Source organism: Nerophis ophidion, linkage group LG28 (assembly GCF_033978795.1).
Source record: "Nerophis ophidion isolate RoL-2023_Sa linkage group LG28, RoL_Noph_v1.0, whole genome shotgun sequence".
Taxonomy (NCBI): Eukaryota; Metazoa; Chordata; class Actinopteri; order Syngnathiformes; family Syngnathidae; genus Nerophis; species Nerophis ophidion.
Window position 1 is genome coordinate 14,420,586 of NC_084638.1, and position 24,967 is coordinate 14,445,552.

At 40.0% G+C, this 24,967-nt stretch overlaps 1 protein-coding gene across 1 annotated transcript in view; it reads right to left on the reverse strand.

Annotated features, from left to right (window-relative positions):
- The window catches only part of LOC133544917 (uncharacterized), a 133,947-nt gene that overhangs the window by 14,493 nt on the left and 94,487 nt on the right, over positions 1–24,967 (reverse strand). The window contains exons 30-33 of the mRNA XM_061890162.1: positions 23,652–23,804; positions 20,680–20,796; positions 20,427–20,600; positions 8,497–8,701 (exon numbers count right to left, since the gene is read on the reverse strand). Coding sequence (XP_061746146.1) covers positions 8,497–8,701; positions 20,427–20,600; positions 20,680–20,796; positions 23,652–23,804 — 649 coding nt within the window. The remainder of the gene's footprint in view (positions 1–8,496; positions 8,702–20,426; positions 20,601–20,679; positions 20,797–23,651; positions 23,805–24,967) is intronic.

Sequence of the window (24,967 nt, forward strand, 5' to 3'; positions counted from 1 at the left end):
AAGACAGGAACTGTGCAGTCGGTCTTTAGAGTTTTGACAGTAGGTACGGAGTCCCTAGAAATAAAATGTGTTTCTCTGCGTCCGCCCTGTTAGTGATTTTTTTCTTAAATATGAGCTCGCAGCAGCCAGCGTCATCTCACAAGATCCTCGGGTGCCGAGAATGTCAAACAACTGACGAAAGTGAAGTCTTGGTATGATTGATGATTGCTCATTTTTATGTCTATTTTTTAATGCCTGGCTTGAGATCGACTGACACACCCTCCGAGATCAACCAGTCGATCGCGATCGACGTAATGGGCACCCCTGTTCTGGAGCGACTTATGTGTGAAATTATTAACACATTACAGTAAAATATTAAATAATATTATACATCTCATTCGTGGAAGAGACGAAGAAAATGTCAGCAATCGTTACACACACGTCAACCAATAAGAATTCGGAAGGGGAGGGTCATGGCAGAAGTGCATTGTGGGTCATGGGATGCTAACTACTATATGCTATACGCTACTGCTGCAGCTATTAAAAAGGATCATTTCAACATTGGCGGTAAAAATGGCTGAAAAGGAAATCATGTACTGCAGATTACAAGCTGGACGTAGTGAAATATTCAGCAGAAAACGTCAAGATGAAGCGGCGCATACCTTTGGAGTTGGCAGAGTTGTTTAGAAGCGACATTGAGGAAGAAGATTTAATCGGATTTATCGATTAGGAGTGACAGATTGTTTGGTAAACGTATAGCATGTTCTATTTGTTATAGTTATTTGAATGACTCTTACCATAATATGTTATGTTAACATACCAGGCACGTTTTCTGTTGGTTATTTATGCGTCATATAACGTACACTTAATCAGCCTTTTGTTCACTATTCTTTATTTATTTTAAATTGCCTTTCAAATGTCTATTCTTGGTGTTGGATTTTATCAAATACATTTTCCCCAAAAATGCGACTTATACTCCAGTGTGACGCATACAGTATATGTTTCTTTCCTTCTTTATACCTGTAATGCATTTTCGGCCGGTGCAACGTATACTCCGGAGCGATTTATAATCCGTAAAAATACGGTACATACAAAGTATATATACATATATACATTGTATATATATATATATATATATATATATATATATATATATATATACATATATACATTGTATATATATATTTATACACACATACATACACACATACATACACATATATACACATACACACATCTATATATATATATATATATATATATATGCACATATTATATAAATATATATACACGGGTGATATGGCCTTTTTCTAATATTGCGACATTTTTAGGCCATATCGCGATGTACGATATATATCTCGGTATTTTGCCTTAGCCTTGAATGAACACTTGATACATATAATCACAGCAGTATGATGATTCTATGTGTCTACATTAAAACATCCTTGTTCATACTGCATTAATATATGCTCATTTTAAACTTTCATGCAGAGAAGGAAATCACAACTAAGTCAATTTACCAAAACTGTATTCATTAAAGTTATTAGCAGTTTACTTTTAAAACGATGCTACATATTAGCAGTAATGCTACTTTTGGTAGCAACGCTTGTGCCCCACACTTGACAAATCAAAGTTGTCTATTCGACATATTCCCGCTTGAAGCCGAACCACCGCCAGACGATGGACCCCGTGCTGTTTTTCTTGGGAATTCCTTCATTTGTAACCAGATTTACACCTTCTTTCTCTCGTATGATCCCTTGCAACACTCCGCTAGCATCACAGCTAACGATAGCCATGCTGCTACCTCACTGCTGGGCGAGGGGGTATACGTATGTGACGTGTGTAAGAATGTGCTCTCGCTGTCTGTAAGAAGGAGATACAAGAAGGAGTGGGAAGAGCCTGTAGTGTAATGCCCGCAGCCAAAAACAACTGCGTGAGAACGTATACACAAATATTACGATACAGTAATTTTCTATATCACACAGAGACAAACCCGCGATATATCGCGTATATCGATATATCGCCCAGTCCTAATACAGATATATATATATATATATATATATATATATATATATATATATATATATATATATATATATATATATATATATATATATATATATATATATATATATATATATATATATATATATACCGTATTTCCTTGAATTGGCGCCGGGGCGCTAATTAATTTAAAACCTCTTCTCACTCCTGCACTTACCAAAGGCATGCGGTAAAAGTAAGCATGCGCAAATTATTTTAGAACCTCTTCTCACTCCGGCGCTTACGAAAGGCATGCGGTAAATTTAGACCTGCGCTTATAAATTTGAGTGTGATGTAAGGATACCATCATGAAAAGCACATTTAATTAAAAAAAACTTGCATGTACGGGAGCCTGTAAAGGACTGTATTTTACCTTGGGGGGATGCTCCAATTATTCACTATTTACCCAATAAATCTACTCTAAGAGAGAGTGAGAGGAGACGGCTTATATAGTTGAACAATTTACTATACACACCACATAAACATACAATAACCAGACAATAATAAACACACATTAATTACACTCATACACTCGTCCCCACTCAAACGCTTCCTCCCCAACTCGCGCTGTCCACTTCCCTCGCAGCAATGTAGCCACAAAAGCACACAACTAAACTCTTTATAATGTTCCACACTCGCTCTCCAAATAGTAAACAGTCACAGGGGAGAGGGTCTCTTTAACAAACTTAACTAATACGTGACTAAACCTGCCGTTCGTGAAGTCCCTGTGCAGCAAACAAACACACATGCGAGCTGCGGTTAGCACACCCGTCCCATCTAAAGGCAACATGAGTGCCCAAAACGTCCTGAACTTTAACGAGTGCAACTTATAAACTGTCACTTATAACACACTGAAATAGGAAGTTTACTGTGGTTATTTCTCTGAACTGCAACCGTGGTGAACTATCTCCCATGTAGTATTACGGACGCTACGTTGCTTGTTAATGCCGGAGCTTTTTTAACACTTTGTTTGACGTGTCGGTGGAAACGGAAGTGCCCGTAACCATAGCAACCGGAAACCATAGCAACCGAAACCATAGCAACGGTTAAACAACTTAAAGAAACACATTTTACCTTTCCAAATGACACATATGAACTAGAAATAAATAATAAGAATCAAACCCTTAACAGAAACGATCTCCTATTTGTAGAACTAAAGGAACAATTGCATAAATATGCAAACCTTTAGAACAGTTAATATGTAGCATAAAAAATGCAGATGCCCTTAAAACGCCACAGCACTCAGTCACTGTATGTAAGTACCCAAAATAAAGACTCGACGTAAATATAATTTCAATCGGATCAGAAACATTGGAGGAAACGGAATTAAAACCCGATGCTAACCGCCCATAGAAAATACATGGGTACGGCTAGTAGCTACTATTAGCAAACAAATTCACTTACCAACTCGGCTTAATATCTTAACATTACCACACTCTCTCATCGCAACTCGGCCCTGATGATCGGCACCTATAAGTTTACAATTAGTTGTAAAATGTTGGATGGTTGTTTTTACGATATGCAGGCAAACGACAACTTTAAAACCGGCTTCAGATGTCCCCAGGCTTAGACACCGCACCTGGCAGCAATCTTGGAACGCTGGATTATATAGAGCACGATAGGCTGCAGCGGGTCACGTGAGCGCCTGTGTTAAACTCGCGAGATTAAACGAGGAAACGGCGCAGGTAATATGAGGTGATGCCATGACAGGAAATATGGCTTATTTCCCACCTGTGTTACACACTTGTGGCGTGACTAGTATGATCCGGCGGTAAACCGAGGCATGCGCTAATTAGATTGCTAAACAAGTTTGACCCGGCAGTAATTCTGGGCATGCGCTAATTCTAAGCATGCGTGAATTATTTAGCAAAACGAGTTTGACCAGGCGGTAAAACGAGGCATGCGGATAACATATACCCGACGGCAATTCAAGGAAATACGGTATATATATATATATATATATATATATATATATATATATATATATATATATATATATATATATATATATATATATATATATTCATGGAATTACGGTATACATATTAACATACATATACATATATATATACATATATATACATATATACATACATATATACATATATATATATATATACATATATACATATATATACATATATATATGTATATATATATATATATATACACACACATATATATACGCACACACACACATATATGTATACACACTAGAGAGGCGCGGTTTGCGGTCTCATCCGCGGAGTCCGCGGATAAACTGCGGGTCGGGCGGGTGACATGACGAATAAATAGATTTTAAATAGATTCGGGCGGGTGGCGGTTGTACCATTCGGAAATATTCAATATACATAGTTCAGGGTTCGGAATCTTTTACCCCTCAAAGAGCCATTTTGACCCATGCCACAAAGTAAAGAAGACAGTAGGAGTCGCAAACATTCTCGCGAATATCTGATGCTGGTCACCCAGATAACGAGAATAAGGGCGTGCTATGAAGCCATTGCTTTAGACGCCTTCTACAACATGTACTATCTGCTTGCCAGTCCAGCAACATGTTGTGTGTGGCTTCCGCAGACACACGCACACGACTGCAAGGCATACTGGGTGACACAGAGTACACTGAGGGTTGTGATATCAACAACTTTAACACTCTTACTAATATGCGCCACACTGTGAAGCCACACCAAACAAGAATGACAAACACATTTCGGGATAACATCCTCACAGTAACACAACATAAACGCAACACAACAAATACCCAGAATCATTTGCATCCATGACTCTTCCTGACTATATTATACACCCCGCTAGCACCACTTGGGAAAGGGCATGTTCACCACTGTGTTACATCACCTTTTCTTTTAACAACACTCAATAAACGTTTGGAAACTGAGAAAACTAATTGTTGAAGCTTTGAAAGTGGAATTATTTTCCATTCTTGTTTTATGTAGAGCTTCAGTCGTTCAACAGTCCGGGGTCTCCGCTGTCGTATTTTACGCTTCATAATGTGCCACACATTTTCAATGGGAGACAGAACTGGACTGCAGGCGGGCCAGGAAAGTACCCGCACTGTTTTACTACGAAGCCACGCTGTTGTTTCACGTGGCTTGGCATTGTTTTGCTGAAATAAACAGGGGCGTCCATGATAACGTTGCTTGGATGACAACATATGTTGCTACCAAACCAGTATGGACCATTCAGCATTAATGGTGCCTTCACAGGTGGGTAAAATATCCATGCCTTGGGCAGTAATACACCCCCATACCATCACAGATGCTGGCTTTTGAACTTTGCGCCTGTAACAATCCGGATAGTTATTTTCCTCTTTCTTCCAGAGTACACCACGGCCACAGTTTTAAAATATTAAAAACTGGTGACCCTCACCCTATCCTTGTTTGTGAATTACTTAGCATTTCATGGAAGCTGCTTTTATACCCAATCATGGCACCCACCTGTTCCCAATTAGCCTGCACACCTGTGAGATGTTTCAAATAAGTGTTTGATGAGCATTCCTCAATTTTATCAGTATTTATTGCCACGTTTCCCAACTTCTTTGTTACGTGTTGCTGGCATCAAATCAAGGAAGCCTTCAAAAAATCAGTTCAAGAAAGCCATTGTGTCAGTGATATTTGGAGGGAGTTACAAAATATATATATATGTATATATATATATATATATATATATATATATATATATATATATATATATGTATATATACATATATATTAGGGGGTGTGTGAAAAAATCGATTCGAATATGAATCGCAAATTCTCACGTTGTGCGATTCAGAATCTATTCTCATTTTTTCAAAAATCGATTTTTTTTCCATTATTTTTTTTTTATAATTTTTTTTATCAATCCAACAAAACAATACACAGCAATACCATAACAGTGCAATCCAATTCAAAAACCAAACCTGACCCAGCAACACTCACACCTGCAATAAACAGAGCAATTGAGGAGACACAAACACGACACGGAACAATCCAAAAGTAGTGAAACAAAAATGAATATTATCAACAACAGTATCAATATTAGTTAGAATTTCAGCATAGCACTGATTAAAAATCCCTCATTGACATTATCATTAGACAATTATAAAAAAAAGCTTACACTTGCATCGCATCTCACAAGCTTGACAACACAGTGTCCAATATTTTCAATAAGATAAAATAAGTCATATTTTTGGTTCGTTTAATAGTTAAAACAAATTTACATTACTGCAATCAGTTGATAAAACATTGTCTTTTACAATTATAAAAGCTTTTTTTTTTTTAAATCTACTACTTTGCTAGCATGTCAGCAGACTGGGGTAGATCCTGCTGAAATCCTATGTATTCAATGAATAGAGAATCCTTTTGAATTGGAAAAATATTGTTTTTGAATTGAGAATCACGTTGAATCGAAAACAAATCGATATATTATCGAATTGCAACCCCAGGAATCGATATTGAATCGAATCGTGGGACACCCAAAGATTCGCAGCCCTAATATATATATACACATATATATTTATATATATATATATATATATATATATATATATATATATATATCATATATATATATACATATATATATATATATATATATATATATTTTTTTTTTTTCCTGAAGGAACTCTCCTGAAGGAATCAATAAAGTACTATCTATCTATATATATATATTTACAAACATTTTGAGTTGGTAAATTGTGTTAGATGTAAATATAAACGGAATACAATGATTTGCAAATCATTTTCAACCCATATTCAGTTGAATATGCTACAAAGAAAACATATTTGATGTTCAAACTGATAAACGTTTTTTGTTTTTTTTAAATAATCATTAACTTTAGAATTTGATGCCAGCAACACGTGACAAAAACGGTGGGAAAGGTGGCAATAAATACTGATAAAGTTAAGGAATGCTCATCAAACACTTATTTGGAACATCCCACAGGTGTGAAGGCTAATTGGGAACAGTTGTGTGCCATGATTGGGTATAAAAGTTGCTTCCATGAAAAGCTAAGTAATTCACAAACAAGGATGGGGTGAAGGTCACCACTTTTTAAGCAAATTGTCGAACAGTTTTAGAACAACATTTCTCAACGAGCTATTGCAAGGAATTTAGGGATTTTACCATCTACGGTCCGTAAAATCATCAAAAAAATCTGAGAATCTGGAGATATCACAACACGTGAGCGATGATATTACAAACCTTTGATTCCTCAGGCGGGACTGCATCAAAACCCGGCATCAGTGTGTAAAGGATATCACCACATGGGCTCAGGAACACTTCATAAAACCACTGTCTGTAACTACAGTTGTTCGCTACATCTGTAACTGCAAGTTAAAACTCTACTATGCGAACCAAAACCCATTTATCAACAATACCCTGAAACGCCCCCAGCTTGGCTGGGCCCGAGCTCACCTAAGATGGACTGATGCAAAGTGGAAAAGTGTTCTGTGGTCTGACGAGTCTACATTTCAAATTATATTTGGAAACTGTGGACATGGTGTCCTCCGGAACAAAGAGGAAAATAACCATCCGGATTGTTATAGGCGCAAATTTCAAAAGCCAGCATCTGTGATGGTATGGGGGTGTATTAGTGCCCAAGGCATGGGTAACTTACACATCTGTGAAGGCACCATTAATGCTGAAAGGTCCATACAGGTTTTGGAGGAACATATGTTGTCATCCAAGCAACATTATCATGGATGCCCCTGCTTATTTCAGCAAGACAATGCCAAGCCACGTGTTACAACAGCGTGGATTCGTAGTAAAACAGTGCCTGCAGTCCAGACCTGTCTCCTATCGAAAATGTGTGGCGCATTATGAAGCGTAAAATAGGACAGCAGAGAGCCCCGACTGTTGAACGACTAAAGCTCTACATGAAACAAAAATGGGAAAGAATTCCACTTTCAAAGCTTCAACAATTAGTTTCCTCAGTTCCCAAAACGTGTATTGAGTGTTTTTAAAAGAAAAGGTGATGTAACACAGTGGCGAACATGCCCTTTCCCAACTACTTTGGCACGTGTTGCAGCCAAGAAATTCTAAGTTGATTATTATTTGCAAAAAAAAAAAGTTGATGAGTTTGAACATCAAATATCTTGTCTTTGTAGTGCATTCAATTGAATATGGGTTGAAAAGGATTTACAAAACATTGTATTCAGTTTGTATTTACATCTAACACAATTTCTCAACACATATATATATATATGTGTGTGTTTATGTATGTATGCATAATTATTTATTATTTTTTTAAGACAAAACTGTGTAAGGTTTGTGTCATATAAGCCATGATCAACATTTAATTTCAGCTTGGACTCTTCTACTTTTCCTCACTCTGCTTCATCTTTGCTGCATACATGCATTGCATAATTATTCTGCAAATTAAAGTAGAACTTAATATACCCTGATGTTGAACAACATGTAGCATACATTTTGCTTGACAAGGTTGGCACAAAATAAAAGTCATTCAAATCATCCTACCTTTAAACTGTGCCGTCACAGCAGTGTTGAAACTGAAATATTCCCATGTTTCGTTTGAAAGTGGTGGAATGTAGGAGAGAAGCACAGCCAGGCGTCCATCAGCCGTGCTCACATTCATGCCAGAGTCAAAAATCTTGTGCCCATCTACACTGAGCTTGGTCCTGGACCGAAGCTGGGACACCAGTCCTTGAGTTGAACATAAACCCTTAGGGAGAGATAAAACAAAATAGCTTTACTTACAAAGTACAAAATCCCCAACGTACAAAATGAGAAACTTTTTTTTTTTGCAAATGATCATTAACTTATAATTTGATGGCAGCAACACATTGCAAAAAAGTTGGCACAGTGGCATTTTTACCACTGTGTTACATGACTTTTCCTTTTAACAACACTCAGTTAACGTGTTTAGGAACTGAGGAGACCAATTTTTGAAGCTTTTCGGGTGGCATTCTTTCCCATTCTTGTATGATGCATGTACAGCTTAAATTTTTCTACTTTTCAGTTTTCCTTTATCATGCGCCACACATTTTCAAAGGGTGACAGGTCTGGACTACAGGCAGGCCAGTATAGTACCCGCACTCTTTTAACACGAAGTCATGCTGTTTTAACGTGCAGAATGGGGTTTGGCATTGTCTTGCGGAAATAAGCAGGAGCGTCCATGATAACGTTGCTTGGATGACAACATATGTTGCGCCAAAACCTGAATTTACCTTTCAGCATTAATGGTGCCTTTACAGATGTGTCAGTTACCCATGCCTTGGGCACTAATACACCCCCATACCATCACAGAAGCTGGCTTTTGAACAATCTGCATGGTGCTTTTCCTCTTTGGTCTGGATGACATGACGTCCACAGTTTCCAAAAACAATTTGAAAGGTGGACTCCTCAGACCACAGAACACTTTTCCACTTTGCATCAGTCCATCTTAGTTGCCATCAGGCCCAGCGAAGCTGGCAACGTTTCTGGGTGTTGTTGATATGTGGCTTTAGCTTTGCATAGTAGAGTTTTAACTTGATATAGCAACAAACTGTAGTTATTGACAGTGGTTTTCTGAATTATTCATGACTCCATGTGGTGATTCTCTTTACACACTGATGTTGCTTTTTGATGCAGTACCACCTGAGGGATCGAAGGTCCGTAATATTATCGTCTATGTGCGATGATTTCTCCAGATTCTCTGAACCTTTTTATTATATTAAGGACGATAGATAGTGAAATTCCTAAATTCCTTGCAATAGGTCATTGACAAATGTTGTTTTCAAACCGTTTGACAATTTGCCCTCGCAAGTGGTCAAACCTCGCCCCATCCATGTTTGTGAATGACTGAGCATTTCCTGGAAGCTGCTTTTACACCCAATCATGGCACCCACCTGTTCCAAATTAGCCAAAGTGCTGCACAACAATATTACATTTTATATTCAAATATTATCCTTAGCTTCACCGATGACTGAATGAAAACAAAAATAAATAAATATTAAAACAATATAAAAATAAATATGATCAAACACGATTTAAAGGGTAACACCAATTAAAACAATAAAAAGAAATCTAAATTTAAAAAACACAGAGGGGCATACAACCCACATAAGGTTAAAAGCCAAAGAACAAAAGTGGGTCTTAAGACGAGACTTAAAACACTCCACTGTGGGAGTAGTTCAAACATGGAGGGGCCGAGTGTTCCAGAGCTTAGGGCCAACCACAGAGAAGGCCCTGTCCCCCCTGGTTTTAAGTCTCGTCTTGGGCACCACGTGCTGGAGCTGGCTCTCGGCCCCCAGAGTTCGCGCAGGAGTGTAAATTTGGATGAGGTTCAAGATATAATGAGGTGCCAGTCCATGTAAAGATTTAAAAACAAACAGCAAGGTCTTACAAACCCCATTTCCATATGAGTTGGGAAATTGTGTTAAATGTAAATATAAACGGAATACAATGATTTGCGAATCATTTTCAACCCATATTCAGTTGAATATGCTCCAAAGACAACATATTTGATGTTCAAACTGATAAACGTTTTTTTTCTTGCAAAAGCTTGAAGCTTGGCACATGTATCTTTGGGCAGTTTCGCCCATTCCTCTTTGCAGCACCTCTCAAGATCCCTCAGGTTGGATAGGAAGCATTGTTTTCATAAAGGATATATATATATATATATATATATATATATGTATACTGTATATATATGTACTATGTATGTATATATATATATATATATATATATATATATATATATATGTATACTGTATATATATGTACTATGTATGTATATACATATATATATATATATATATATATATATATATATATATATATATATATATATATATATGTATATATATATGTATATGTGTATATATATGTATGTATATATGTACATATATATGTATATGTGTATATATATGTATGTATGTATATATGTGTATATATGTATGTATGTATGTATGTATTTATGGATGTATATATGTATATATACAAACCCCGTTTCCATATGGGTTGGGAAATTGTGTTAGATGTAAATATAAACGGAATACAATGATTTGCAAGTCATTTTCAACCCATATTCAGTTGAATATGCTACAAAGACAACGTATTCGATGTTAAAACTGAAAATCTTTTTTTTTTTTTGCGAATAAACATTAACTTTAGAATTTGATGCCAGCAACACGTGACAAACTAGTTGGGAAAGGTGGAAATAAATACTGATAAAGTTGAGGAATGCTCATCAAACACTTATATGGAACATCCCACAGGTGTGCAGGCTAATTGAAAACAGTTGGGTGCCATGATTGGGTATAAAAGCAGTTTCCATGAAATGCTAAGTAATTCACAAACAAGGATGGGGCGAGTGTCACCACTTTGTAAGCAAATCATCGAACAGTTTTAGAACAGCATTTCTCAACGAGCTATTGCGAGGAATTTAAGGGTTTTACCATCTACGGTCCGTAAAATTATGAAAAGGTTCAGAGAATCTGGAGAAATCACTGCACGTAACCGATGATGTTACGGACCTTTGATCCCTCAGGCGGTACTGCATCAAAAACCGACATCGGTGTGTAAAGGATATCACCACATGGGCTCAGGAACTCTTCATAAAACCACTGTCAGTAACTACAGTTGGTCGCTACATCTGTAGGTGCAAGTTAAAACTCTATTATGCAAAGCCAAACCCATTTATCAACAACACCCTGAAATGTTGCCGGCTTCCCTGGGCCCTAGCTCATTTAAGATGGACTGATGCAAAGTGGAAAAGTGTTCTGTGGTCTGACAAGTCCACATTTCAAATTATATTTGGAAACAGAGGACGTGGTGTCCCCCAGAACAAAGAGGAAAATAACCATTCGGATTGTTATAGGCCGCAAAGTTCAAAAACCAGCATCTGTGATGGTATGGGGGTGTATTAGTGCCCAAGGCATGGGTAACTTACACATCTGTGAAGGCACCATTAATGCTGAATGGTCCATACAGGTTTTGGAGCAACATATGTTGTCATCCAAGCAACGTTATCATGGACGCCCCTGCTTATTTCATCAAGACAATGCCAAGCCACGTGTTACAACAGCGTGGCTTCATAGTATAAGAGTGCGGGTACTTTCCTGGCCTGTCTGCAGTCTAAAACTGTCTCCCATTGAAAATAGGTGGAGCATTATTAAGCGTAAAATACGAAAGTGGAGATCCCGGACTGTTGAACGACTGAAGCTCTACATAAAACAAGAATGGGAAAGAATTCCACTTTCAGTTTCAACATTTAATTTCCTCAGTTTCCAAACGTTTATTGAGTGTTGTTAAAAGAAAAGGTGATGTAACACAGTGGTTAACATGCCCTTTCCCAACTACTTTGGCATGTGTTGCAGCCATGAAATTCTAAGTTAATTATTATTTGCAAAAAAAAAAGTTTATGACTTTGAACATCAAATATCTTGTCTTTGTAGTGCATTCAATTGGATTTGGGTTGAAATGGATTTGCAAATCATTGTATTCCGTTTATATTTACATCTAACACAATTTCCCAACTCATATGGAAACGGGGTTTGTAAAATAAATTCTAAAATGAACAGGGAGCCAGTGCAAACTCTGAAGAATTGGGGTTATATGCTCGCGTTTCCTGGCCCCTGTTAAAAGTCGTGCTGCCACGTTCTGGACTAACTGCAACCAGGAGAGAGCTTTTTGGCTAATGCTAGCATAAAGTGCATTGCAGTAGTCCAGGGGACTTGAAATAAAAGCACGCACGACTTGTTCAAAAAGGTTAAAAGATAAAAACGGTTTCACCTTTGCTAAAAGACAAAGATGATAAAAACACGATTTTAAAATGCCATTGACTTGTTTGTCAAGTTTAAAATCGCTCTCTATAGTGACGCCAAGGCTGGTGACTTTGGGATGCATATCATTTTGCAATGGTCCCAAGTCAGTGAGGGCTGGACCAAAAACTAAAATTTCAGTTTTTCCCTCGTTCATTATTAAAAAATTCTGGGCTAACCAAGCCTTGATGTCGCAGACAGTTAAAGGGGAACATTATCACCAAACCTATGCAAGCGTCAATATATACCTTGATGTTGCAGAAAAAAGACCATGTATTTTTTTAACCGATTTCCGAACTCTAAATGGGTGAATTTTGGCAAATTAAACGCCTTTCTGTTCATCGGTCTTTTAGCGATGACGTCAGAACGTGACGTCACCGAGGTAACACAGCCGCCATATTCATTTTCACATTACAAACACCGGGTCTCAGCTCTGTTATTTTCCGTTTTTTCGACTATTTTTTGGAACCTTGGAGACATCACGCCTCGTCGGTGTGTTGTCGGAGGGTGTAACAACACTAACAGGGAGGGATTCAAGTTGCACCACTGGCAAGAAATAAGCCGCCAGACCCGGACTGAATGTACCGGAGTGTCTTCACATTTGACCGGCGATGCTAAGACAGACATGGCACAGAGATGTATGGATAACCTGCAGATGCATTTGCAACGATAAAGTCAACCAAATCACAAAGGTGAGTTTTGTTGATGTTGACTTATGTGCTAATCAGACATATTTGGTCACGGCATGACTGCCAGCTAATCGATGCTAACATGCTATTTACGCTAGCTGTATGTACATTTGAAACTAGATACCCACATTTAATGCGAAACAAATACTTACCAATCGACGGATTTAAGTTGCTCCAGTGTCACAAGATGCGAAAGTCCTGATCGTTTGGTCCGCACATTTTACCGGCGATGCTAATAAGGCAGCCATGCTATGGGCCACTTCATTAGGTACACCCATGCTATGGCCGAATAGCGTTAATAGCTATTTGCTCAATAGCTTCAATTTCTTCTTCAATTTCGTTTTCGCTATCTGCCTCCATACTCCGACCATCTGTTTCAATACATGCGTAATCTGTTGAATCGCTTAAGCCGCTGAAATCCGAGTCTGAATCCGAGCTAATGTCGCTATATCTTGCTGTGGTAACCGCCATGTTGTTTGTATTGGCAGCCCTGTATGACGTCACAGGGAAATGGATAGTGGTTTAGAAGATAGCGAAAATAAGGCACTTTGAAGCTTTATTTAGGGATATTCCGGGACCGGTAAAATTTTGAAAAAAACTTCAAAAAATACAACAAGCCACTGGGAACTGATTTTTATTGTTTTTAACCCTTTTGGAATTGTGATAATGTTCCCCTTTAAGTAGGGGTTGTCAGAGGGCCTTTTAAAATCCCAATATAAATTTGGCAGTCTGCATTAAAGTGATAAGACACTCCGTGCCTCTTAAAAATCTCTCCAACTTTCTCAGTCATTTTCGCCACGTGTGCCAGCATTGTGAAACATGTTGCAAGCATCAAATTCAAAATGAGTTAATATTTTAAAAAAAATGTGGTTTTCCTGTTCCAACATTAAATATCCTGTCTGGGCAGTCTATTCAATTAAATATAGGTAGAAGACAATTTTCAAATCATTGTATTCTGTTTTTATTTACAATTTACACAACATGCCAACTCCACTGGTTTTGGAGTTAGTACTATTATGTACAATCATAAACCACAAAATGGCTTATTTTTTCCTTTACAAAAAGCCATCCATCCCTCCATTTTCCTACCGCTTGTCCTTTTCAGGGTCGCGAGGGGTGCTGGAGCCTATCTCAGCTGTATTCGGGCCTGTACAATTTGCCACATCATCCCAGGGCTAACACAGATAGACAGACAACATTCACACTAATATTCACACACTGGGGATCATTTTTAGTGTTGACAATCAACCTATTTACGAACTTAACAATACCATCCATCCATCCATTCATTTTTTTACCGCTTATCCCTTTCAGGGTCGCGGTGCTGGAGCTTATTTCAGCTGCATTCGGGCGGTGGGCGGGGTACACCCTGGACAAGTCGCCACCTCATCACAGGGCCAACACAGATAGACAGACAACATTCACACACTGGGGACCATTTTTAGTGTTGCCAATCAACCTATTTAAAAACATAACAAGACCAAATACCAAAAAACAAGTGTTTGAACTTCGTTGAGACAGTAAGGAGATGTGTTCTTAAATATGAATGAATATCCATCCATCCATTTTCTACCGCTTATTCCCTTTTTTGGGGACGCGGGGGGCGCTGGCGCCTATCTCAGCTACAATCGGGCGGTAGGCGGGGTACACCCTGGACAAGTCGCCACCTCATCACAGGGCCAACACAGATAGACAGACAACATTCACACACGGGGGACCATTTTTAGTGTTGCCAATCAACCTATTTACAAACATAACAAGACCAAATACCAAAAAACAAGTGTTTGAACTTCGTTGAGACAGTAAGGAGATGTGTTCTTAAATATGAATGAATATCCATCAATCCATTTTCTACCGCTTATTCCCTTTTTTGGGGTCGCTGGCGCCTATCTCAGCTACAATCGGGCGGTAGGCGGGGTACACCCTGGACAAGTCGCCACCTCATCACAGGGCCAACACAGACAGACAACATTCACACACTGGGGACCATTTTTAGTGTTGCCAATCAACCTATTTACAAACATAACAAGACCAAATACCAAAAAACAAGTGTTTGAACTTCGTTGAGACAGTAAGGAGATGTGTTCTTAAATATGAATGAATATCCATCCATCCATTTTCTACCGCTTATTCCCTTTTTTGGGGTCGCTGGCGCCTATCTCAGCTACAATCGGGCGGTAGGCGGGGTACACCCTGGACAAGTCGCCACCTCAACACAGGGCCAACACAGATAGACGGACAACATTCACACACTGGGGCCCATTTTTAGTGTTGCCAATCAACCTATTTACAAACATAACAAGACCAAATACCAAAAAACAAGTGTTTGAACTTCGTTGAGACAGTAAGGAGATGTGTTCTTAAATATGAATGAATATCCATCCATCCATTTTCTACCGCTTATTCCCTTTTTTGGGGTTGCGGGGGGCGCTGGCGCCTATCTCAGCTACAATCGGGCGGTAGGTGGGGTACACCCTGGACAAGTCGCCACCTCATCACAGGGCCAACACAGATAGACAACATTCACACACTGGGGACCATTTTTAGTGTTGCCAATCAACCTATTTACAAACATAACAAGACCAAATACCAAAAAACAAGTGTTTGAACTTCGTTGAGACAGTAAGGAGATGTGTTCTTAAATATGAATGAATATCCATCCATCCATTTTCTACCGCGTATTCCCTTTTTTGGGGCGCGGGGGGCGCTGGCGCCTATCTCAGCTACAATCGGGCGGTAGGCGGGGTACACCCTGGACAAGTCGCCACCTCCTCGCAGGGCCAACAGAGATAGACAGACAACATTCACACACTGGGGACCATTTTTAGTGTTGCCAATCAACCTATTTACAAACATAACAAGACCAAATACCGAAAAACAAGTGTTTGAACTTCGTTGAGACAGTAAGGAGATGTGTTCTCAAATATGAATGAATATCCATCCATCCATTTTCTACCGCTTATTCCCCTTTTTTGGGGTCGCGGGGGGCGCTGGCGCCTATCTCAGCTACAATCGGGCGGTAGGCGGGGTACACCCTGGACAAGTCGCCACCTCATCACAGGGCCAACACAGATAGACAGACAACATTCAGACACTGGGGACCATTTTTAGTGTTGCCAATCAACCTATTTACAAACATAACAAGACCAAATACCAAAAAACAAGTGTTTGAACTTCTTTGAGACAGTAAGGAGATGTGTTCTTAAATATGAATGAATATCCATCCATCCATTTTCTACCGCTTATTCCCTTTTTTGGGGTTGCGGGGGGCGCTGGAGCCTATCTCAGCTACAATCGGGCGGTAGGCGGGGTACACCCTGGACAAGTCGCCACCTCATCACAGGGCCAACACAGATAGACAGAAACAATTCACACACGGGGGACCATTTTTAGTGTTGCCAATCAACCTATTTACAAACATAACAAGACCAAATACCAAAAAACAAGTATTTGAACTTCGTTGAGATAGTAAGGAGATGTGTTCTTAAATATGAATGAATATCCATCCATCCATTTTCTACCGCTTATTCCCTTTTTTGGGGTCGCTGGCGCCTATCTCAGCTACAATCGGGCGGAAGGCGGGGTTCACCCTGGACAAGTCGCCACCTCATCACAGGGCCAACACAGATAGACAGACAACATTCACACACTGGGGACCATTTTTAGTGTTGCCAATCAACCTATTTACAAACATAACAAGACCAAATACCAAAAAACAAGCGTTTGAACTTCGTTGAGACAGTAAGGAGATGTGTTCTTAAATATGAATGAATATCCATCCATCCATTTTCTACCGCTTATTCCCCTTTTTTGGGGTCGCGGGGGGCGCTGGCGCCTATCTCAGCTACAATCGGGCGGTAGGTGGGGTACACCCTGGAGACAAGTCGCCACCTCATCACAGGGCCAACACAGATAGACAGACAACATTCAGACACTGGGGACCATTTTTAGTGTTGCCAATCAACCTATTTAAAAACATAACAAGACCAAATACCAAAAAACAAGTGTTTGAACTTCGTTGAGACAGTAAGGAGATGTGTTCTTAAATATGAATGAATATCCATCCATCCATTTTCTACCGCTTATTCCCTTTTTTGGGGTTGCGGGGGGCGCTGGCGCCTATCTCAGCTACAATCGGGCGGTAGGTGGGGTACACCCTGGACAAGTCGCCACCTCATCACAGGGCCACCACAGATAGACAGAAACAATTCACACACGGGGGACCATTTTTAGTGTTGCCAATCAACCTATTTACAAACATAACAAGACCAAATACCAAAAAACAAGTATTTGAACTTCGTTGAGACAGTAAGGAGATGTGTTCTTAAATATGAATGAATATCCATCCATCCATTTTCTACCGCTTATTCCCTTTTTTGGGGTTGCGGGGGTCGCTGGCGCCTATCTCAGCTACAATCGGGCGGTAGGCGGGGTACACCCTGGACAAGTCGCCACCTCATCGCAGGGCCAACAGACATAGACAACATTCACACACGGGGGACCATTTTTAGTGTTGCCAATCAACCTATTTACAAATAACAAGACCAAATACCAAAAAACAAGTGTTTGAACTTCTTTGAGACAGTAAGGAGATGTGTTCTTAAATATGAATGAATATCAATCCATCCATTTTCTACCGCTTATTCCCTTTTTTGGGGTTGCGGGGGGCGCTGGCGCCTATCTCAGCTACAATCGGGCGGTAGGTGGGGTACACCCTGGAGACAAGTCGCCACCTCATCACAGGGCCAACACAGATAGACAGACAACATTCAGACACTGGGGACCATTTTTAGTGTTGCCAATCAACCTATTTAAAAACATAACAAGACCAAATACCAAAAAACAAGTGTGTGAACTTCGTTGAGACAGTAAGGAGATGTGTTCTTAAATATGAATGAATATCCATCCATCCATTTTCTACCGCTTATTCCCTTTTTTGGGGTTGCGGGGGGCGCTGGCGCCTATCTCAGCTACAGTCGGGCGGTAGGTGGGGTACACCCTGGACAAGTCGCCACCTCATCACAGGGCCACCACAGATAGACAGAAACAATTCACACACGGGGGACCATTTTTAGTGTTGCCAATCAACCTATTTACAAACATAACAAGACCAAATACCAAAAAACAAGTATTTGAACTTCGTTGAGACAGTAAGGAGATGTGTTCTTAAATATGAATGAATATCCATCCATCCATTTTCTACCGCTTATTCCCTTTTTTGGGGTTGCGGGGGGCGCTGGCGCCTATCTCAGCTACAATCGGGCGGTAGGCGGGGTACACCCTGGACAAGTCGCCACCTCATCGCAGGGCCAACAGACATAGACAACATTCACACACTGGGGACCATTTTTAGTGTTGCCAATCAACCTATTTACAAACATAACAAGACCAAATACCAAAAAACAAGTGTTTGAACTTCGTTGAGACAGTAAGGAGATGTGTTCTTAAATATGAATGAATATCCATCCATCCATTTTCTACCGCTTATTCCCCTTTTTTGGGGTCGCGGGGGGCGCTGGCGCCTATCTCAGCTACAATCGGGCGGTAGGCGGGGTACACCCTGGACAAGTCGCCACCTCATCACAGGGCCAACACAGATAGACAGAAACAATTCACACACGGGGGACCATTTTTAGTGTTGCCAATCAACCTATTTACAAACATAACAAGACCAAATACCAAAAAACAAGTGTTTGAACTTCTTTGAGACAGTAAGGAGATGTGTTCTTAAATATGAATGAATATCAATCCATCCATTTTCTACCGCTTATTCCCTTTTTTGGGGTTGCGGGGGGCGCTGGCGCCTATCTCAGCTACAATCGGGCGGTAGGTGGGGTACACCCTGGAGACAAGTCGCCACCTCATCACAGGGCCAACACAGATAGACAGACAACATTCACACACTGGGGACCATTTTTAGTGTTGCCAATCAACCTATTTACAAACATAACAAGACCAAATACCAAAAAACAAGTGTTTGAACTTCTTTGAGACAGTAAGGAGATGTGTTCTTAAATATGAATGAATATCCATCCATCCATTTTCTACCGCTTATTCCCTTTTTTGGGGTTGCGGGGGGCGCTGGCGCCTATCTCAGCTACAATCGGGCGGTAGGTGGGGTACACCCTGGAGACAAGTCGCCACCTCATCACAGGGCCAACACAGATAGACAGACAACATTCACACACTGGGGACCATTTTTAGTGTTGCCAATCAACCTATTTACAAACATAACAAGACCAAATACCAAAAAACAAGTGTTTGAACTTCGCTGAGACAGTAAGGAGATGTGTTCTTAAATATGAATGAATATCCATCCATCCATTTTTTACCACTTATTCCCTTTTTTGGGGTCGCTGGCACCTATCTCAGCTACAATCGGGCGGTAGGCGGGGTACACCCTGGACAAGTCGCCACCTCATCACAGGGCCAACACAGATAGACAGACAACATTCACACACTGGGGACCATTTTTAGTGTTGCCAATCAACCTATTTACAAACATAACAAGACCAAATACCAAAAAACAAGTGTTTGAACTTCGTTGAGACAGTAAGGAGATATGTTCTTAAATATGAATGAATATCCATCCATCCATTTTCTACCGCTTATTCCCTTTTTTGGGGTCGCTGGCGCCTATCTCAGCTACAATCGGGCGGTAGGCGGGGTTCACCCTGGACAAGTCGCCACCTCATCACAGGGCCAACACAGATAGACAGACAACATTCACACACTGGGGACCATTTTTAGTGTTGCCAATCAACCTATTTACAAACATAACAAGACCAAATACCAAAAACAAATAACAAATATAATACAATGTATTTATTGAATACCTATCAATACTACTTCTCTTTTTTGTAAAGTAAATCTGAACAGCTGATATGGGCCTCTACATCAACTATATGATTTGCCTGAGAAGCTGGACAGGACAAAAAAAAAAAAAAAAGAATACCTCTATGTTACGTGGCACTCCTCTTTGCTGGAGCCATGAGAAACTGTGCCACATGATTCCCATTATCTCTTTAGTCATGGGAAAAGATTTCATCTCAAGTCTCAGTCCCGCTTGCTGATGTCCAAATTGGGATTTTATGGTCAGCGCTTTTCCTTCAGAGGAAACAAGCTCGACCTAAACATAAAAAGTGCACAAAAATGATACGTATCGGCAGTCCCTTCCTGATGGGTAGTTGCTGATTGACTGTATCTACCTGGATACTGTTGTTTCCAGGGACTCCCATTGTATGCAGGTAGTTCAATGAATGTCTGAAAGTACTCTCCACGGTAACTGCCTGGTTCGTCCTCTCCACTGTCACCTCTTGACTTAACTGTAATTCAAAAATGATTCTGTCACTTTACGTCAAACTCAAGACCGGGGGGGGTCACACATTATTTTGTGTGACCTGTGGAAGCCTAAAAAAATTATGTATGTCTATAAAGCATTTAATTTATTGTGCTAAACATATTTCCTTATTTCGTATTTTCAGTAATTAAAATTAAGTTAAGATCATGACGCAGTAAACTGAATGATGCGAACACATTTTTTACTGGATCCTTTCTAATTCTGCCTTGTAGACTTTGTGTATGTAAGTAATATCCACTTGTTTATATTGACAATGGTGCCGATTCAGACAGTAATATTGTTCATTTAAAGACATTCATTAAGTACTGCCTTCGCGTCAAACTCACGGTTCAGGGGCCAGATCTGGCCCACCACTTCATTTTATGTGGCCTGGCATAATGTCCATCAAAAAAGTACTTTATCTTTCATACTTACCACTTAACAGAAAAATTGCATGTCTTTTAAACTTGAGAATAATCGGACCATGCATAAAACATTGTATTAAAACAGGGGTGACCAAAGTGCGGCCAGCAGCTTCAGTTTTGAAGGCCTGCAGAATATTTTTGCGTAAAAAAAAAAAAGTAAAAATTAAATAAAGAAAAAAATGTAAATCAAGGTTGCATTCTGAAAAGTATGTGGGGGCCACTTTATAAATGTTTTTGTTAGTAATACAATTTAAAACCCAGATAAAAACATACATTATATATATATTTCAGTTTTGTGATATAAAGGACAACGTGTGTGATTAGTATCAACTGATTTGCTTTTTCTGGTTACATTATGTCTTTTTGCTCTTTTTTTTTTTTTTTTTGCATTTTGCTGTTGTTTTTTTAACCCATAATTAATAATAACGTACTCATCTATAAACAAAGCTGACAGTAAGTTGTGTCTTTAAATATATAGGTAATGTTTGTTTTAGCATTTCTTTTTACAAAATAAAAATATATGATATAAATATGCAGGATTAGGTCTCTGCTTTTTGCAGATGATGTGGTCCTGATGGCTTCATCTGGCCGGGATCTTCAGCTCTCACTGGATCGGTGCGCAGCCGAGTGTGAAGCGACCGGAATGAGAATCAGCACCTCCAAGTCCGAGTCCATGGTTCTCGCCAGGAAAAGGGTGGAGTGCCATCTCCGGGTTGGGGAGGAGACCCTGCCCCAAGTGGAGGAGTTCAAGTACCTAGGAGTCTTGTTCACGAGTGGGGGAAGAGTGGATCATGAGATCGACAGGCGGATCGGTGCGGCGTCTTCAGTAATGCGGACGTTGTACCGATCCGTTGTGGTGAAGAAGGAGCTGAGCCGGAAGGCAAAGCTCTCAATTTACCGGTCGATCTACGTTCCCATCCTCACCTATGGTCATGAGCTTTGGGTCATGACCGAAAGGACAAGATCACGGGTACAAGCGGCCGAAATGAGTTTCCTCCCCCGTGTGGCGGGGCTCTCCCTTAGAGATAGGGTGAGAAGCTCTGCCATCCGGGATGAACTCAAAGTAAAGCCGCTGCTCCTTCACATCGAGAGGAGCCAGATGAGGTGGTTCCGGCATCTGGTCAGGATGCCAACGCCTCCCTAGGGAGGTGTTTAGGGCACGTCCAACCGGTAGGAGGCCACGGGGAAGACCCAGGACACGTTGGGAAGACTATGTCTCTCGGCTGGCCTGGGAACGCCTCGGGATCCCCCGGGAAGAGCTAGACGAAGTGGCTGGGGAGAGGGAAGTCTGGGATTCCCTGCTTAGGCTGCTGCCCCCGCGACCCGACCTCGGATAAGCGGAAGATGATGGATGGATGGATGGATGGATAAAATATATTGAGCTTTTTAGTATGCCGTGATTGGTGAAAAAGCTTGGAAAACCAAATATTGACATATATTTCAAACCTTTTTTCTGAGAATAAAATACTTGTTCCAATGATTTATAGAGTAATTACGTTATCCATCAATCTATACATTTAAATGCATAGGAAAATGCATTCAAATGTATAATTGGAGTTATAACTGCAATGTGGCCCACAATGAAAATGAGTTTGACACCCTTGACGTAGACTAAAGCTTGTGTGCTATTGTGTGTTTAGCTGTTGTGCAGCTGCAAGCTCGTAGTACCCAATGGCTAACCATGTTTATCTTTTGTAAGTAACTTGACTAAAAACGAGAAAAGAGCAACTTTTTACAGGAGAACATTTACAATAGAATATACCTTTATTGTCATTGCACTTCGATGTTAACTTGCTGTCCAGGTTTGGACAAGTAAACACGCTGCAGGACTGCTTGCTTTTATCGTACATTTTATATGCAAGCACATATCATAATACCTGGGATTTATATAGCGCTTTTCTAAATACCCAAAGTCGCTTTATTTGTGTGTGTGTGGGGGGGATAAAAACAACTTTACTACAAAAGAAAACTAAGATAAGCAAGCAAGAAAAGAAAAAAAAGGAAAAGAATAAAGAAACACTAAGGGCAGGGTCAGTTTGGAAAGACTAGGAAAGACTAGTGTGAAGAGATGAGTTTTTAGGGTGGTTTTGAAGGTAGGGAGGGAGGGAGCATCTCTGATGTGCCTGGGGATATTGGACCGATATCGGTGTCGGGTCAGGACACTAACTAACTAACCGCCTGTCACCTTGATATATGATTTTAAAGGAATTTACCTATCATTAAAAAATAAAAAATATGACACAATATACATTTACAGTACATTCATATTTACGTATATTTACTGTTAGAAGCAGCCCTTCCAGGGCATACTGGTAACTGCAATGTAGCTCCCAAAGAAAATGAGTTTCACACCCCTGTTTTAAGGGTTTTTAAAGACCCATGTGTGTTTCAATGGGTATGTTATGTAGTACATTACCTTTTGGTTTTGGGCACTGCCATGCATTCTGCAATAATATGATTGGTTGCCAGGATGCCCAAAATTCAGTGCAATTCCAGCATCTGCAGTGATACCAAGCGTCTTCAACAGGGGCACAGTGTGGTTGAAATGAAGAGAAATTTCATTTTCTTCCTGAAAAATAAAATTATCATACATGGCTTCACATTATTGAGGATCTTAGTGGATGATAACACCACTTGCTAAGTAAGGTATAAAGCAGGGTTGTCAAAACTTGGGAGGCCGGATGCATGTAAAGTAACACAACACGGTATATATACACTTATTTATAGCGTATACATGTATCTAGCCGGGCTTCACGGTGGCAGAGGGGTTAGTGCGTCTGCCTCACAAAACGAAGGTCCTGCAGTCTGGGTTCAATCCCAGGCTCGGGATCTTTCTGTGTGGAGTTTGCATGTTCTCCCCGTGAATGCGTGGGTTCCCTCCGGGTACTCCGGCTTCCTCCCACCTCCAAAGACATGCACCTGGGGATAGGTTGATTGGCAACACTAAATTGGCCCTAGTGTGTGAATGTGAGTGTGAATGTTGTCTGTCTATCTGTGTTGGGCCTGCGATGAGGTGGCGACTTGTCCAGGGTGTACTCCGCCTTCCGCCTGATTGTAGGTGAGATAGGCGCCAGCGCCCCCCGCAACCCCAAAAAGGGAATAAGCGGTAGTAAATGGATGGATGGATGTATCTAACCTAGGGCTGGATGATATATCAAATATACTCAATAGATTGCGGGTTTGTCTCTGTGCGATATAGAAAACAACTATATTGTGATATTCGAGTATTCGTTCTCACGGAGTTGCTTTTAGCTACGTGCATCTACTCAGTGGCCTAGTGGACTAGTGGTTAGAGCAGGGGTGCCCACACTTTTTCTGCAGGCGAGCTACTTTTCAATTGACCAACTCGAGGGATCTACCTCATTTATATATATCATTTATATTTATTTATTTATGAAAGAGACATTTTTGTAAACAAGTTAAATGTGTTTAATGATAATACAAGCATGTGTAACACATATAGATGTCTTTCTTTCACGAAGACAAGAATATAAGTTGGTGTATTACCTGATTCTGATGACTTGCATTGATTGGAATCAGACAGTAATGATGATAACGCCCACATTTTCAAATGGAGGAGAAAAAAAGTTGTCCTTTCTGTACAATACCACATGAAAGTGGTTGGTTTTTGGCATTTAATTCATCCAGCTTCCATACACTTTACAAGAAAAACATTGGCGGCAAATTCCGTAGCTTGCTTGACATTCACGGCACCCGAGGGTCTTGTGAGAT